The sequence below is a fragment of the Aulonocara stuartgranti genome (assembly GCF_965226115.1).
Source record: "Aulonocara stuartgranti genome assembly, chromosome: 19".
NCBI classification, from domain to species: domain Eukaryota; kingdom Metazoa; phylum Chordata; class Actinopteri; order Cichliformes; family Cichlidae; genus Aulonocara; species Aulonocara stuartgranti.
Genome location: NC_138955.1, coordinates 12318117 through 12332126, shown reverse-complemented (window position 1 = coordinate 12332126; position 14010 = coordinate 12318117). Strand labels below are relative to the sequence as shown.

Below are 14010 nucleotides of genomic sequence, written 5' to 3'. Positions count from 1 at the left end.
AACTTGAAGGGTGAACGACTACGACCAGCTGCTTTTAGCTTACAGTCTGCATTTAGGACGTAAGTGTCTGCTTTTCATAAGTTTGAAAAACAAAACAAAACCGGATACGTTAAGAAATAGCTGCTATCCATTTCTAGTCTCCTTACAAACCACTGAGCAAAGCAACAGCTTCACAGTCAGAATCTGCAAGGGATCTCTGCACAGCAGGGATGAAAAAGTCCAATATTTTTTGAGTTAAAAGCTCTAGTTACTGCTGCCGGGGGTGTGCGAAATACTTTAATTATGCTGCACCAGCTGCTATAATGAATATAATGGACATAGTGCTTCTTTTTTTGGAGTAATGAGAGGATGCTGACAGAAAGTGCAGACTAGAATATCGAAGATGAGATGTTTATGTATGTGTGTGTGTGTGCGGTTGGCCTTCGGGGATTTGCAGGCTGCTTTTTATTGGCTTGTGTTCTTTTTATTAAAGGAGACCTATTACACTAATTTCCGACTCCATATGTCCCAGCTCTGCATGATTCACAGTTTAAAAAGTCATTATTGATGTTATATCTGGGCATCAGCCTCTGTCTGAAACAGAGGGTTTGAAAGTGGGTGGGGCTTCTCTGCTCACAGCTAGAGTGTTGTGCCCAGGATAGCCATATTAGGAAACATGCTCCCAATGACATCATACAGGGCCAAGAACAGAAAAAAAGAACTGTGAGAAACATTTTTTGGGTCTGATCTCGTTATCCAAAAGCTGTAATAGTAAAGAGAATGGCTGCGCCATATCACACTGTCCATGTTAACATTGGTATAAACTTTTAAATGGTATCAGCGTCCTGCGACAACATCAATGATATATCAACAACACAAGCCCAGACATGTCTGCAAGCAAGAGCAGGCCATCATTACCCCTCCCCACTCTGACTGCTTTATCACCTCTTTATGTGTTTGTGTTCATATTCAACATTTGTTGTTTTTTTCGCTTGGGTTCTGGGTTAAATTATTCTTCTTTTTAAGATTTAGTCACTCCATATTTCCGTTTAATTTAAGTAAATATATATTCTGTTAAATGCCATTAACTGTCTGAACCTCGAGCTGGTTCATGACAAATATTTATAAAGGGGCAGCCCCAAATAACTTCATCACCTATCATCGGAAATATCATTTGCTTGGAATATCGTGATATAGTGCTTAAACAAATGCAACACCTAAATCACAGAAGGAATTCGGTGAACGAAATACTGAAGTTGGAAATTTTTACTGACTTTTATTGAGGATTTTTTTTTTGTTTTTAATTAAGCAGCGCACATTTTTTTCCTAGGTTACATATTGGAGATCATATATAGAGGAAGATATGAGGAGCACTTTTATCTCTCTTAATTTGCTCTCTTTAAATGGAGACTCATACTACTAAAGAAGAAGATTTTGTTTTCCCCTCTCTTCTTCTTCTTCTGTTTTTAATTAAACATTGCTTTCTTGCCTGCTTACAAAGTGTGAGCCTCAGGGCTATGTTGAAATAAAACCACATTTATTCCGCAAACCAAGTAACATGACTCATTTGTTTCCAACTCCGTGAGTAGGCTACTAATAAGGTTCTTGCCTTGGCGCTGCATCCGGAATGTTAATATCACTTTTAGGAAGCCTCCCAGATTGATTGTTGCGAAAATCAACAGGCCTACTATACGGAGGTTTAGAATTCAGACACAGATATGCTTTGCCATTGTACCCAGGGAATGGCTCAGGAGGTATAAGTTGCTGTCGTAACAAAGCAGGGGCTTCAGTGAATAGAAGCGTGGGGAGTATCTTATAGGATGGATTACATGCTAAACCTCTGTGAGAGTATGGCGACTGCTTTGATGCCGGATCACGCTTCCTACAGGATCATCCTAGCGGTGGTACAAATGCTTCCTCCTGACGCCGTGTCATTCAGGGCCTTGTTACGCTGCGTCACGTGACGTGCTCTGTACGACTGTCACACATTAACTTGAGTGATTTCAGCTACAAAATACTGCTGCCACATTCCCCTGGCTGAGCCGGTGTCCTCCCTGGTATCAAATGATGGAGTCTTTGCCCAGACAGAAGGAAAGCATGTCACATAAAGGTGATTTATACTCTAGCTGGTCTTGTTTTTCACTTTTTGTTTTGGGATCTAAATGTAAATATCACAAAAGTTCTCATTTAAAGAAAAATACTGCTGAAGCAGACAGATAAATTCCAGCCTGCAGGGACAAAACAGTACCTGCACAAGGAAACCTACCCTGAATGGCCCCCCATTTCCATCGTCCAGCTCTAGGATGTATCCTTCCACGGTGATGGTGGAGAGTGGTGGCTGTTTCCATGACAATGTGGCGCTGTTGTTCTGAGTGCAGCATTCCTCCAGCTGGAGCATGGGAGCAGCTGGGACTAAGAAGGGGACAAACGAGGCCAGATTACAGCCCACAGAGGTATGAAGAGACACACACTCACTCCCCAAGTGGATATAACGCTGCATTACAGCAAAGACAACTTTTATATGTATAAAAGGACACATAGTGAGAGCCTTATAATGTAAGAGTGTAAATGTTTTAGATAGAATTTTGCACATTTAAGTAGAGCAAACAGTGGTTCTTAAAAAAATATCAGGCTCTCTGTCTGTGTACCTTTCATCTGTACAAAGTCCAGCTGGTGGATTGTTTGCAGGAGAGGTCCACTGTCCAGAGTGAGGTCAAAGTCACTGGTCATCCTGGGGGTTAGGGTCCCCTTTCCCCACTGACTCTCTGTCATGTGGACTCTCCGAATCAAAGCATCAGAGATCTGTGAGACACACAGTACAGATTAATCTACCGCTAAATCTCTCATTAATAATAAGCCTGCCAGAACATTTCAGCCTCCGTTCAGATGAAGAAATGCAGATAAAGATGCAATGATCCATAAATGCAATAATGGGATTTTTCTTTTCCACCAAGTGTCTAAAAGGTTTCTAGTTGTATTCCAAAAAATGTTTTCAAACTTGGATAGTTTCTCATTAAAATTTAAAGAAAAAAAAAAGTTATAATAGGTAAACTATGTTTTCTCCCATATGTCTCCTAATTCAGGGGTGTCAAACATAGGGCCCAGGGGCCAGAATCAACCTGGCAAAGGCTCTAATTTGGCCCCAATCTGGCTTTGGAACATACGAAGGGAGCCATAGATGAAAACCTTATGAAAAGGTTTACAGGTTTTCCTCCTGATAAAGATCTTCGCCTTTGCTATTCATACTACATTAAAGTAATTAAATAATAGATAAACATCTAAGTGACAGAAACGTTTATTCTTTCTTTTATTTCATTCTCTTTATCATCAGCATTTTGAATTTCGGATTAAATGCATAGTTAAATGTCTTTACACTGACAGAAAGGGGAGTTTCTCTGGTTCGACCCGCTTAAGATCAAAGACGTGGCCCACGACGTAAAATGAGTTTGTCATTCATGATCTAATGAAGAATTTTGAATGGTGTTAAAATCACTTGCTGAATAATTAAGATATCAATTTAAAAAGGTCACCAAACACGTAATGCTTGACTGGTGTCACACAGTGTGACACAGCATTTGCTCATCACCTCATCAGAACAAAAACGCCAGTTAGAGGCAGCTTTAGAAAGAAACATAAAGTTTTTTTTTGCCTTTAAACAGATGTCAAGCAAGGTTTGATTTTAATAAGGCAAAATTGTTCCCCTAAAAAGCAGAGCTTGGAAATATTTGGTTTCTTTGGCAAACCATCATTTTACGTCTTTCTAATGAAATTATGGATCAGTTTTCCAACAGTTTAATTCCAGTAATAGCCGGAGAAGTTACTTTTTGATGTCAGCTGGAGGTGTTGTACCACCTTGTTTTAAGAAATCTTTCGTCCAGTTCTACTTCATTGTTTCAGCTGTAGCTTGTAAAAGTAAAAAGGACGTCTTGTGGCCATCTTACCTGCAGGAAACCACTGGGGTCATTTTCCTTGATGACTTCCAAACAGTACTCCATCAGGCCTGTGGTCTGACGCAACTTTACCGTACAGTGGGAGATTTGATCCCGCACCACCTGGAAAAACAGGGAGAACAGAAGAGTAAACATGTATAATACACTTACAGTTCATAATCACAAGCTAATCGTCATCCCTAGAAGAAAGACAAGTAATGAGAAGAAGGATGGATGTAGACAGACCTAAAGAAAACAAGGAAAGAGGGGAGAAAAAGCCAGAAGTTCAGACAAAAGATTAGGAGCAGGATCGTCAGAGTTATTGATTGAGTAACTCTTTTTCTCTTGAGACACAGATTGAGGGAGGAAGAAGAGGCTGACGGGACACTAGCAAATGATCCTGTAACTGACGTTAACGGAAGGAAAGTGACACTGTGTTTTCACACCCGGGCAGCCTGAACAGTCATCAGTAGTTACATCACAGACAGGGATGAGGAAAAAGTTGCCCTAAAATATCTTTATGAGTGATGACACGGCTCTGAGATACATTCAGAGTTTTCAGATTTTCTGCCCTGTATTAGTCGTTTGATTTAACAAAAAATATAATTTGGATTAGCTCCATTAATCCTAATCGAGGGGACAGGAACAGAAACCCTTCCAGAGTAACATGTCGTCTAGAGATTCCCTCTTTCTTACCGAGACTGATGTCCGCAGCTTCTTTGCAACAGTGTGAAATAAACACAAGTGCTGGACAGGGGGTTGCTAGGAAACAGAAACTTCACCGCCACAGCTCCAAGGCTGAATGGAGAGGAAAATCCTTCCTGAAGCCGTTTGCCGACCAACAGAAGATGATTTACTGATGACTGCAGTCAGTGCACGCCGATACGCAATACTGTACCATAGGTGCACAGTGACTGCAATGGAATTACACCTCATTATATGCGAATTAAATTGCCTCTTGCTGATATAATCAGTTTTTATTTTACTGTGATTATTTAAGGAACCATTTCAGAAGAAGCCAACTGTATGTGGTTGTTTTAAACACTGCACCATTTTAGGATGATAATCCATTCAGAACATGAGAGATGACTTAATGCCCTCTGAATGGGATCATGGAGACAGACAGTGAAGAGTAAATCCCAAACAGGGCATGATAATTCTTTCTTTTGTAATTTTCAAATTTTAACTGAGAGTTGAGACACATGGAAATAATTTTTATGGTCTGGTATTGTTTTAGGTCTTTAGTGTATATTAATGAATATCACTATTTGTCTATGTGCTACACATTTCCTCCTGTCTTGGGCTTTTTCCCACCACCATGTGATTGCCTGATTGTTTGCACATGTTTTCAGTTACGTTTGTTTTTCTTGTGCCTTTCCCTCTCTTTATAAATATGCCTGCCTGACCTTGCACACCTCCTGTAGGCTTGGCACTTCACTGCGTTCATTTATCTTCCAGTCTGGATTTTTGTTGCATATTTTCTCCCCTGCAGCGACTTCAATTCTTTATTCCTTAATTTCGAGAGCTCATTTAAGTTGGTTATATTTTGCAACCTCCCACCTGTGTCCCTGGTGTGCCGGATTTGGGTCTTATTGTGAACGCACATGAAACACATCTGATGCAACAGTCTCAGAAGCCCAGTAATGTCATGAAGCATTTAGAGATTGTGCAATCAAAGCCACCGTGAGAAGATGTAGCCAAAAGGGGCGGATTTAGAGGTTCAAACTTTCTAACCCTCCTTCACTGAAACACACACACATGAGTCTTGTGCATAAATTTGCAGCAACAGTGAACAAAAACAAAGTATGTGGTCCTGATGGAATAGGAGTTTGCCAGCAGACTCAAATCTCACTTTTACTCACATACTCACTTTTCTGGATAGTTATTGCATGGCAGCCTACCTGACTCCATGTTAACTGTTCTATTGGTGCCTTTAGTCAAGGACAAAACTGGTCAAATATCCACCTTAGAAAACTACAGCCCAATTTATCTGGGTAGCATACTGTCAAAAATATTAGAAAGAATCTTTTGGGGATAGGCTTTGAGAATATAAAACAACTATTGACAATTAATTTGCTTTAAAAAATAAAGCACTAATTTGTGCATATATGCTGTGTATATGTGGTGCATTTATGTGCTTCTTCGATGGACCAAAGGTTTTGACCGTGTTAATCATAGTTAACTATTTACTAAGCCCCCTCATATCTGATAAGGATCTTGCATTATTAGTATTCATATCAAACTATGCATGTCCAGTGGGGAAGAAGTACAACCTTTCCTCGTCAAATTTATATGGATGATCTTTCTAAAACACTAAACAAGCAGAATACAGGATACATGATGGGGGAGAGCCTTATTAATAATTTGTATGCTGATGATTTAGTTGCTTTGTTCCTTATAGAGCTGGCTTGCAGCAGCTGCTTAGAGTCTGCTCAAACTATGCTTTGCAGTATGATATGAAATTCAACTCTGAAAAGAGTGTAGCAACGATCACATCAACTTACGGAGCCCTGCAGGGGACATGGGAGAAAAAAATATTAAGACGGACTTTTGCGAGATCTCGCAAAACTAACTCGGGATCTCGCAAAAGTTGAATTCCAACAATGGCGGCAGCTACTTAGTTGTAATATTACTCTTTCTGGGTCACAAAATAAACTTTTAAGATATTTTGAGGCGTGAATGTAGTTGTGTAAACGTCAGATATCTGCTCGGTTTACAAGACATCACATATTTGCAAAAGTGCTCCGACGTTTTCGGAGATCTGACACCCACCATCTCGAAGCTAACGGGAGGTCGAGACCTACTACAGCCGGGAGGAACACCGCTTTCCCGGCACATCGTGCCTTGACCTCCCGGTCGGCTTCGAGCTGGCGGCCTCCGAAGAATGCGGCTAAAACTTTTGCGAGATCCCGAGTTTGTTTTTGCGAGATCTCGCAAAAGTCCGTCCTAATTTTTTTTCTCCCATGTCCCCTGCGGGGCTCCGTATCAACTAAAAAGAATCGGAAGCAAAATTTTCCCATTTTGTTTGGAAAATCTAATTTTTAAATGCACTGACTAAAGTGAAATATTTGGGCCATTTCATCAGGAATCTTTAATATGTGACAAGCAAATATGCCAGTCCATAAATTATGTTAAAATGACATGAAAACGTTTCAGTTGGGCTATAATGATGCATACAGGATCAAGATACAAGTTTTTTCTCCTGCTTTTGTAAACGCTGAAATTATTGGTTATTCATTTTGTATATTTATATTTTTATTAAAATGGCCTATAATGTCTTAAATAGAGTTTGTCTTCCATGTGGATAATATATTTGGCTCATCCATGAAAACACAGACATGTATGTTAATTTGTCCTGTTATTCTTTTGATCTCCATTACATCACGGTATGTAACTCTTTTTGCCAGTGAAATGTCAAAAAAATGCTGTTCATAATAATAAAAAGGTGTATTTATTGTTCTTCTCTGCAAGCTATATATTCATTAATACAAAGTAATCGATTACAGGCACTTTTGGCAGCATCACTGTTTGATAAACACTTATTTACAGATATGGACTGCACTGCACGGAAATTCATTTAGCAATTTTACAAACAGCATCACTGAAGATAATAATTCCTAAAAGCTTTATACTGATAATCCTGGTACCCTAGGCAGTTTATATAGCAAGTTTTATCCAGATTGATTAAAGCATCTTTAGGGAACATACATCATTATAGTAAAATAAAATGCCCTTAGTTTGGCTTACTCTAAAAACTATTCAACGATTCACTGGATACTCCTAAAAATCTTTGGATTTGTGTTTTTAAGCAAAATCTCGAGATCGGTCAGCCCTGCTCAGGTGACATTACAGATTCTAGTAAAAATATCTGCAGCGTTTCATCCTTTTGCTGGGCTTTAGAAATGAGCGAGCACTTACAAAGCCTTAGTCCATTCCTACTGAGGCGGCGTGAACTTAAATGAACCAGATTTAAAAATTCGGCTCCACCTCTGACATTCATACAAATGACAACAAAAAGCAGGCTTGACCGCTTGCCTGGTGAATTAATATTTACTAGGACACACTGAATCATTTTCAAACAACTCTCTGGAATGAATCAACGTTTCTCTCTCTGGTGAGAGAAGATTTCATTTCACCTCTGACAGTTCGGTTTACATTTCTGTGGCTGAAGGCCAAACCATCCCTGCTGTGGCAAGCTGGAACATCCATAGCCCCGCAGTGGCCTGGCAGAGCTCCAGGAAAAGGCTTCTTACTGCTGTCGCTGCCTGCTTAACAATCACTTCACCGTCCCTTGTCTGCATGTGAAATGTTTTAAATTCAGTGTATAAAGAATATCTCTCTTCAAGGTGCAAAAGAAGTGCTGCCAGCTTTCATTACATCCTTCCCTTATTGTCATCCTCCTCTTTTCTCTCTCAGATTCGATGCTCCCTAACAGCTTCTCTCAGCATTCTAGCCATCCTCCCTGAAATCTGCTTTAAATCAGCTTCCCAATAAGATATAAAAACTGCCGCCGGCAATAGTGCTCTGCCAGATGATCTCCGGATAATCAGCGCAGGGAAGATTCATTCGTCTGAATTTAACCGAGAATGAAGGGGCTGCAGCAGCTTGTGGTGGGACGGCAGTGGAGCAAATTTAGCATCTTGATGAGAGAAATTAATTGAGAGACAGAAAAAGAGAGTGAGAGATGGTGGATTGAGAGCCAGAAAACACAGTGCAGGACAGCGGTAGAGGAAGGCAGAGTCTGCTGCGTTAAGTGGGCCACAGTCTCTGCACAGCGGATACAAACTGTATCCTCTCATGTGGCTGGTAGGGTGATCAAGCACTTTGTCACAGAAGCTCCACAGTGATGGTAAAACAACAGGAAACCGAGGGATGATGAAAATGTAAGACAGTGATAGTGCTAAAACAAACAGCAGTTTTGATAGCACGTTTGATTTCTTCATAGTAGGAAACACTGAGAAACGTGTTTGCAGTGGAACAGGTGCTTATTAAATAAATGAGCACATACTGGAGTCACAAATACTACCTCATAAAAACACACTAAAGACACATTTTACATGGGAAATGCACTGGAAACTACAAACCTCATTCACCTATTCATACAACTGCTTTTTTAACCTAACATCCACACACTCACACTCTGATGGATGCATCGCGGGAAACTCTCTATCTTGCCCAAGGAGCTGGGGATCAAACCTCTAACCTTCCGGGTGGTGTATGACTGCTCTACCTGCTAAACCACAGATGCCTTAAGATGCAATAACTGTTCTGTAGTTACTTCAGCAGTTACTGTTTCTCTGTGTTGTTAGCTGCTGAGGAGGTAAAGCTTCTTCTACCATTTTCTATTTGTATCTGCTGTAGTTATTAGGCCACTGCAGCACTTGTGTCTGTGAGCTACTGTGGCTGCAGTCTTTGAAACTGTCCCCTTCCAGGACACAGGATAACATTTGTAGACCGACAAAAGGGGTGTGTATGACAATCATTAAATGAGGGTCAAATATAAAAGAACACACAGAAAAATAGTTTGTTATTAGAAACATTAAACATTAAGGTGTGTGTGTGAGGATATGCTGCACAGTGGAGTGACAATAAGAGGAAGTGACAAGTGCCACATCCACTGAAAATCAGCTGTCAGTGAGAATCTGTTAGCGTTTACTATTAGAACTGAAGCAAATACAGCAGTAAGCGACCCATGCATACATGCATAGGTCAAAATAACAGATTTGAAATGCATTTTCTTTACTGACTGATCTCAATTATTTTCTCTTGTTTTTGCAGAAGTCCACACGACAGACAAAAACCCAAACATGTTTACCCGGGAAAACCAGTCACGCATTCAGAATAATAATAATAAGCAACTACCTTCAACAATTTTCAAGCAAAACTACTGCCTAAGTTTCATAGTTATAGCTTGAGTATAAGACTATTTTCATCACTTTTATAGCGCTATAACTGTCATGGTCTTGGATCTCAGAACAAGGGTTGTGAGTCAGGAATTTCTTTTTCTGTGTCTTCATTATGGTTTGATGCTCTCAGGTATTACTGGCTGAGGGTCTGTAGCGTATTGTTGTATCGAAGCTTTAGTCATACCTCAGGGTTTTTGAGGTTTCTGGAGTTCTTTGTGTTTTGTTGGTTCTGTTAGGGTTCATAGTTCTTTTGCTTTTAGTTTTGGCTCATGTTTGAGTTTTTTTTCTTTAAATTACATTTTAGTCCAAGATCGATTTCTTTTTGTGTCTCTACTCTTGGTTGGTTCATTTACTGTATATAATTGCACTTGAGTCTTTTAGTTTTCTTTTAGTATTAATAGACTTTGTTATTTGAGTTTTTCGGTTGTGATTTGGTTTATTTTTCCTAGTTTCCGCGGTGTTCCTCATGTCATATTCAGTGCGTGTTTATTGACTCCATTATTTCCTGTTTTAGACAAATAGGGTGTGTCTCTTGAGCATTAATATGAGTTTTACTTCCTGTCTCTTTGTCTTGATTATGTTCTCCTGTGTCTCCTTCCTAATTAGCCCTCTCTGTGTATGAATAGCACTTTCTTCCTTGCAGTCTGAGTTGGCTTGCCTGTTGTACTTGCCTTTTCTAGTTTCTCTGTCCCTGCGACCACTACAAACTTTTATACATATTAACTAGCTATTTAAAATGTTTATCTATTATCCATCTATTTTCTTTTGCTTATCCGGTTTACGGTCGCGGGGTGGCTGGAGCCTCTTCCAACTGCCATAAAGCCAGGGGGGAGATGCACCCTGGACATCTCCCCAGTCTGTTGAAGGGCTTGTTCATCTATTACACTAACCCTGATTCCATTTTCCCCCCCATACTAGCAAATGGTTTCAACAGGTTGTTCATAGCTTACAATGTCAGTTGTTCAGCCATACTTTTAACGAGCTATGACAACCATTTTTTTCATTACTTACACTGATATAATTATAATTATAATCTTCTGAGTGTCTTTTTCTACTGCCTAGCCATTACTTTTTACTCAAACTTATTCAGTTCCAATCAATTCTTAAATGGTAATTCTGGCTTTTGTTGTAGATTACCTCCAGACTACTGCAGAAGTACCCCTTGAGATACAGCCCTTGTTGGGAATCTCTGAATTAAACTCTTAATAGAAAAAGCGATCATATATCTTGAACATAAATAGCCTTTAGATCTAGAGTTTCTTGTCTTGATTAGTTCTCTATTGATTGTCAGGATCTGACAGAAAAGATACAACTGTAGTGGCGAGTAAGACCCTTATACAACATTAGCAGTCTCAACATTAACAAGTAATCCTCCCACACTGAATAACCTTCAATAACAGGCTCTGCTGCCTATCTCGCTGCAATGAAAACTGTCATTCACAATAAGAAAATGAATCATTTGAAATCTGCCTCCGCTTTTCTTTATACTTCCAACCACATCTCTAAGCATCCATTCGGTCCAAAATACCTCCCATGCCTAGTTAAAAGTGAGAAGGACCCTGAGAAGGAGGGTTCCCCTGGAGTAACACAGTCGGTTCAACAAGGGGGAAAGCAAGTGGAAATAAAAATAGCCTCAGAGCCGCTGTACTCATTAACCAACCCGAGCTGGGTGAACAGGGGACCTAGCAACCAGTGACAAACTTTGCATGAAGCAGGAGAAGATGCAGACTGACTTCGTTTCTGATTCACTTTGTGTTGCTCTAATCAGCCTTCATCTGCTGAATCTGTTCCTTGAAGAATCCAGTGAAAGAGATTGAGAGCATAAGAAGTGGGCCCCGTTTTGATCATATTCAATACAATCTTCACATTATATTAGAGGACCGTGCTGATGTTTTCTTTTTTCATGTTTCCGTCAAATGAAATGTGCTTTACAGAAAAAAATCCATCGCAGTGAATTTAATTACATTCAACATTTTTGCTGAGATGTATGCAGTTAAAAGCATCAGCTATATCAAAGGAATAGTTTGACATCTTGAGAAAAACCAGGCTTTCATACCAGGAGTTAAAAGATGCATGCCCGAGCACTATATCTGATGATAAAGCCAAGAGACATTTAGCTCAGAATAGCAAGTGGCGCAGTTGAAAAGTGATCAATATACACAATAATATACACAAAAGACTGAGGTGACTCGTGTTGTTACTCTGATGTTGCAAGGGGGTAAGCTTGTTTTCCATGAAAAGACTTGCAAGAAAACCTCCAAGGCTGAAAACCAAAGCCACCTTGGAAATGCCAGATCTGCAGTTCTTCATCATCCCAGAAGTATAGAGTTCCCACTGGTTCATGAATTCCATCATTTTATTAGTAAATTACTAATTAGCATGTATCTGCGTCTGCAATTCATGCACCTTGCTAAGGCTTTAGCCACACAGACCTAGAGGCAACCTCTCGTTGCCGGGTAAAATTGTTCACAAAGAGGGTGCTGCACCCAAAAAATCTTTTTGATTACTTTGGTCACCAGCAGACTGCTGTGGTCACATGTAGGTTGCATGGAAGACGCTAACTTTGGTGCAAACACTTGCAATCTACTCTCAGAGCAGTAGTGAAACTTGAAAAAGTGCAATGGAAACAGAAAGCGGAGAAAGTTTGCCTTCTAAGTAAAAGCTGTGCCGTACCACTGCAACCATCACAGCAGACTCTTTTTCTGTGTCACATACATCTCTGGGACCAGTTTTGTGCTAGTGATTGCAAGCAACCTTCAACTACTTGCAACTAGCCAGGGAGTACACATTACTCTGTGGGCAGGACTCTAGGCCCGAGGCTTTGCCAAGTGTGCTAACTTAAGAATCAATAATTTGGTTTAAATATTGACACTGTTTCTCTAAAACTTTAAGATAGAAGCAATCAAATGCTAGAATGGAGGCGTCAAAACAGGATTGAACAAACCAATAGGTGACATCATCCATCTTTTATATACAGTCTGAGAGCCTTTCTCTAAACCACAATGTTTTCATATCTAATGAAAAGATGTGAGCTATGAACAGATCTGTAAGGAACCGAGTGTTACTGAAAATGTGAAGTCACTTTTTTAGATCTTTTCTTGTTGGTGCATTAAAGTGCTTGTTGGAAATTTGAGCCTCTGATCTATCAGAGTCTGATGGAGAACAGAGCTTTTTTACACACTGACATTCATGTTTTTCGGGTAGCTTGAGAATCCACAAAAACTTTGTTCTGCAGTCGACTCAAGGAAACCACACATCAGAACTGCTGGACACTCAGTCCTTAGTATTTACAGCAAAAGAAATAACAAAAAGAAAGAAGACTATAAAATGCTTATGGTGATAGATTACCAATTAAGCCAGTTTAAAGGCCATGTGATTTTCCATCTGACAGAAACTGTGAAAAATTGCTTCCTGGAGGGAAAAAAATCTGTCAGAAAACTTTTGAGGTTAAAAGATTAAGCATGCGGTTTATAGCCAAAGCCTGCAACACAATCCTTCAGGCTACAGAGAGGGCTGCAGCCTGCCCTGCTCATGTCCGGCTTTGCGTCTAGGAACCCGAGGGTGAATGAGTCGAACAGGAAATTATATTAGGCTGTTGGAGACCTATAACAGATTGCAGGTTTTCAAAGGTGACTCAGGTAATTTTTTTGATTATAATTCATCCAATTGAATAATTCTTTTACAAGACATCAACATGGCATTTAGTATGTCGTGTTTTAGCTGTGCACAGATGGTTTGAATCAGCATTTAGAAGATAATCTTTACAGACTGTCTGCTTAAAGGAGACCTATCTGGGGTTCCTTTTGTATCCACTCCAAACCTTCTGCCTCTGCTGCTTCTCTACACAAACACATGGGTCAGTCCTCCTGATGTGCTGGAATAAATGAACCTGACTCATGCTATGAAGGACTACTTCTCGCCTCCACAGCTTCAAACAACAAGCTCAACGTGCCTCAGTCACCATGGCGACCAGGCTTCCTTGTCAGGAGCCAGGACCAGAGGAGAGCAGCAGGAAGCTCTGCTGGAGATGCCAAGTGATCTGCAGCAGCCTCGTTTTAAAATCAGACTCAATTGATTTAATGTTTTCTGCTCTTTTTACAGCTTTTATTGTGAACCTCGTGTGCTTAAATAAGCTGTATTATTCAGGCTATATCACTAGTTGCTCAACTGGACACCATGTTTTATGCAGCTATCAG

At 40.0% G+C, this 14010-nt stretch overlaps 1 protein-coding gene across 1 annotated transcript in view; it reads right to left on the bottom strand.

The window, feature by feature from the left end:
• Positions 1 to 14010, bottom strand: part of trim9 (tripartite motif containing 9) — a 45774-nt gene that overhangs the window by 10847 nt on the left and 20917 nt on the right. Inside the window, 3 exon segments of the mRNA XM_082515303.1 lie at positions 2246 to 2391; positions 2628 to 2781; positions 3921 to 4031. Of these exon segments, the coding sequence (XP_082371429.1) occupies positions 2246 to 2391; positions 2628 to 2781; positions 3921 to 4031 (411 nt within the window).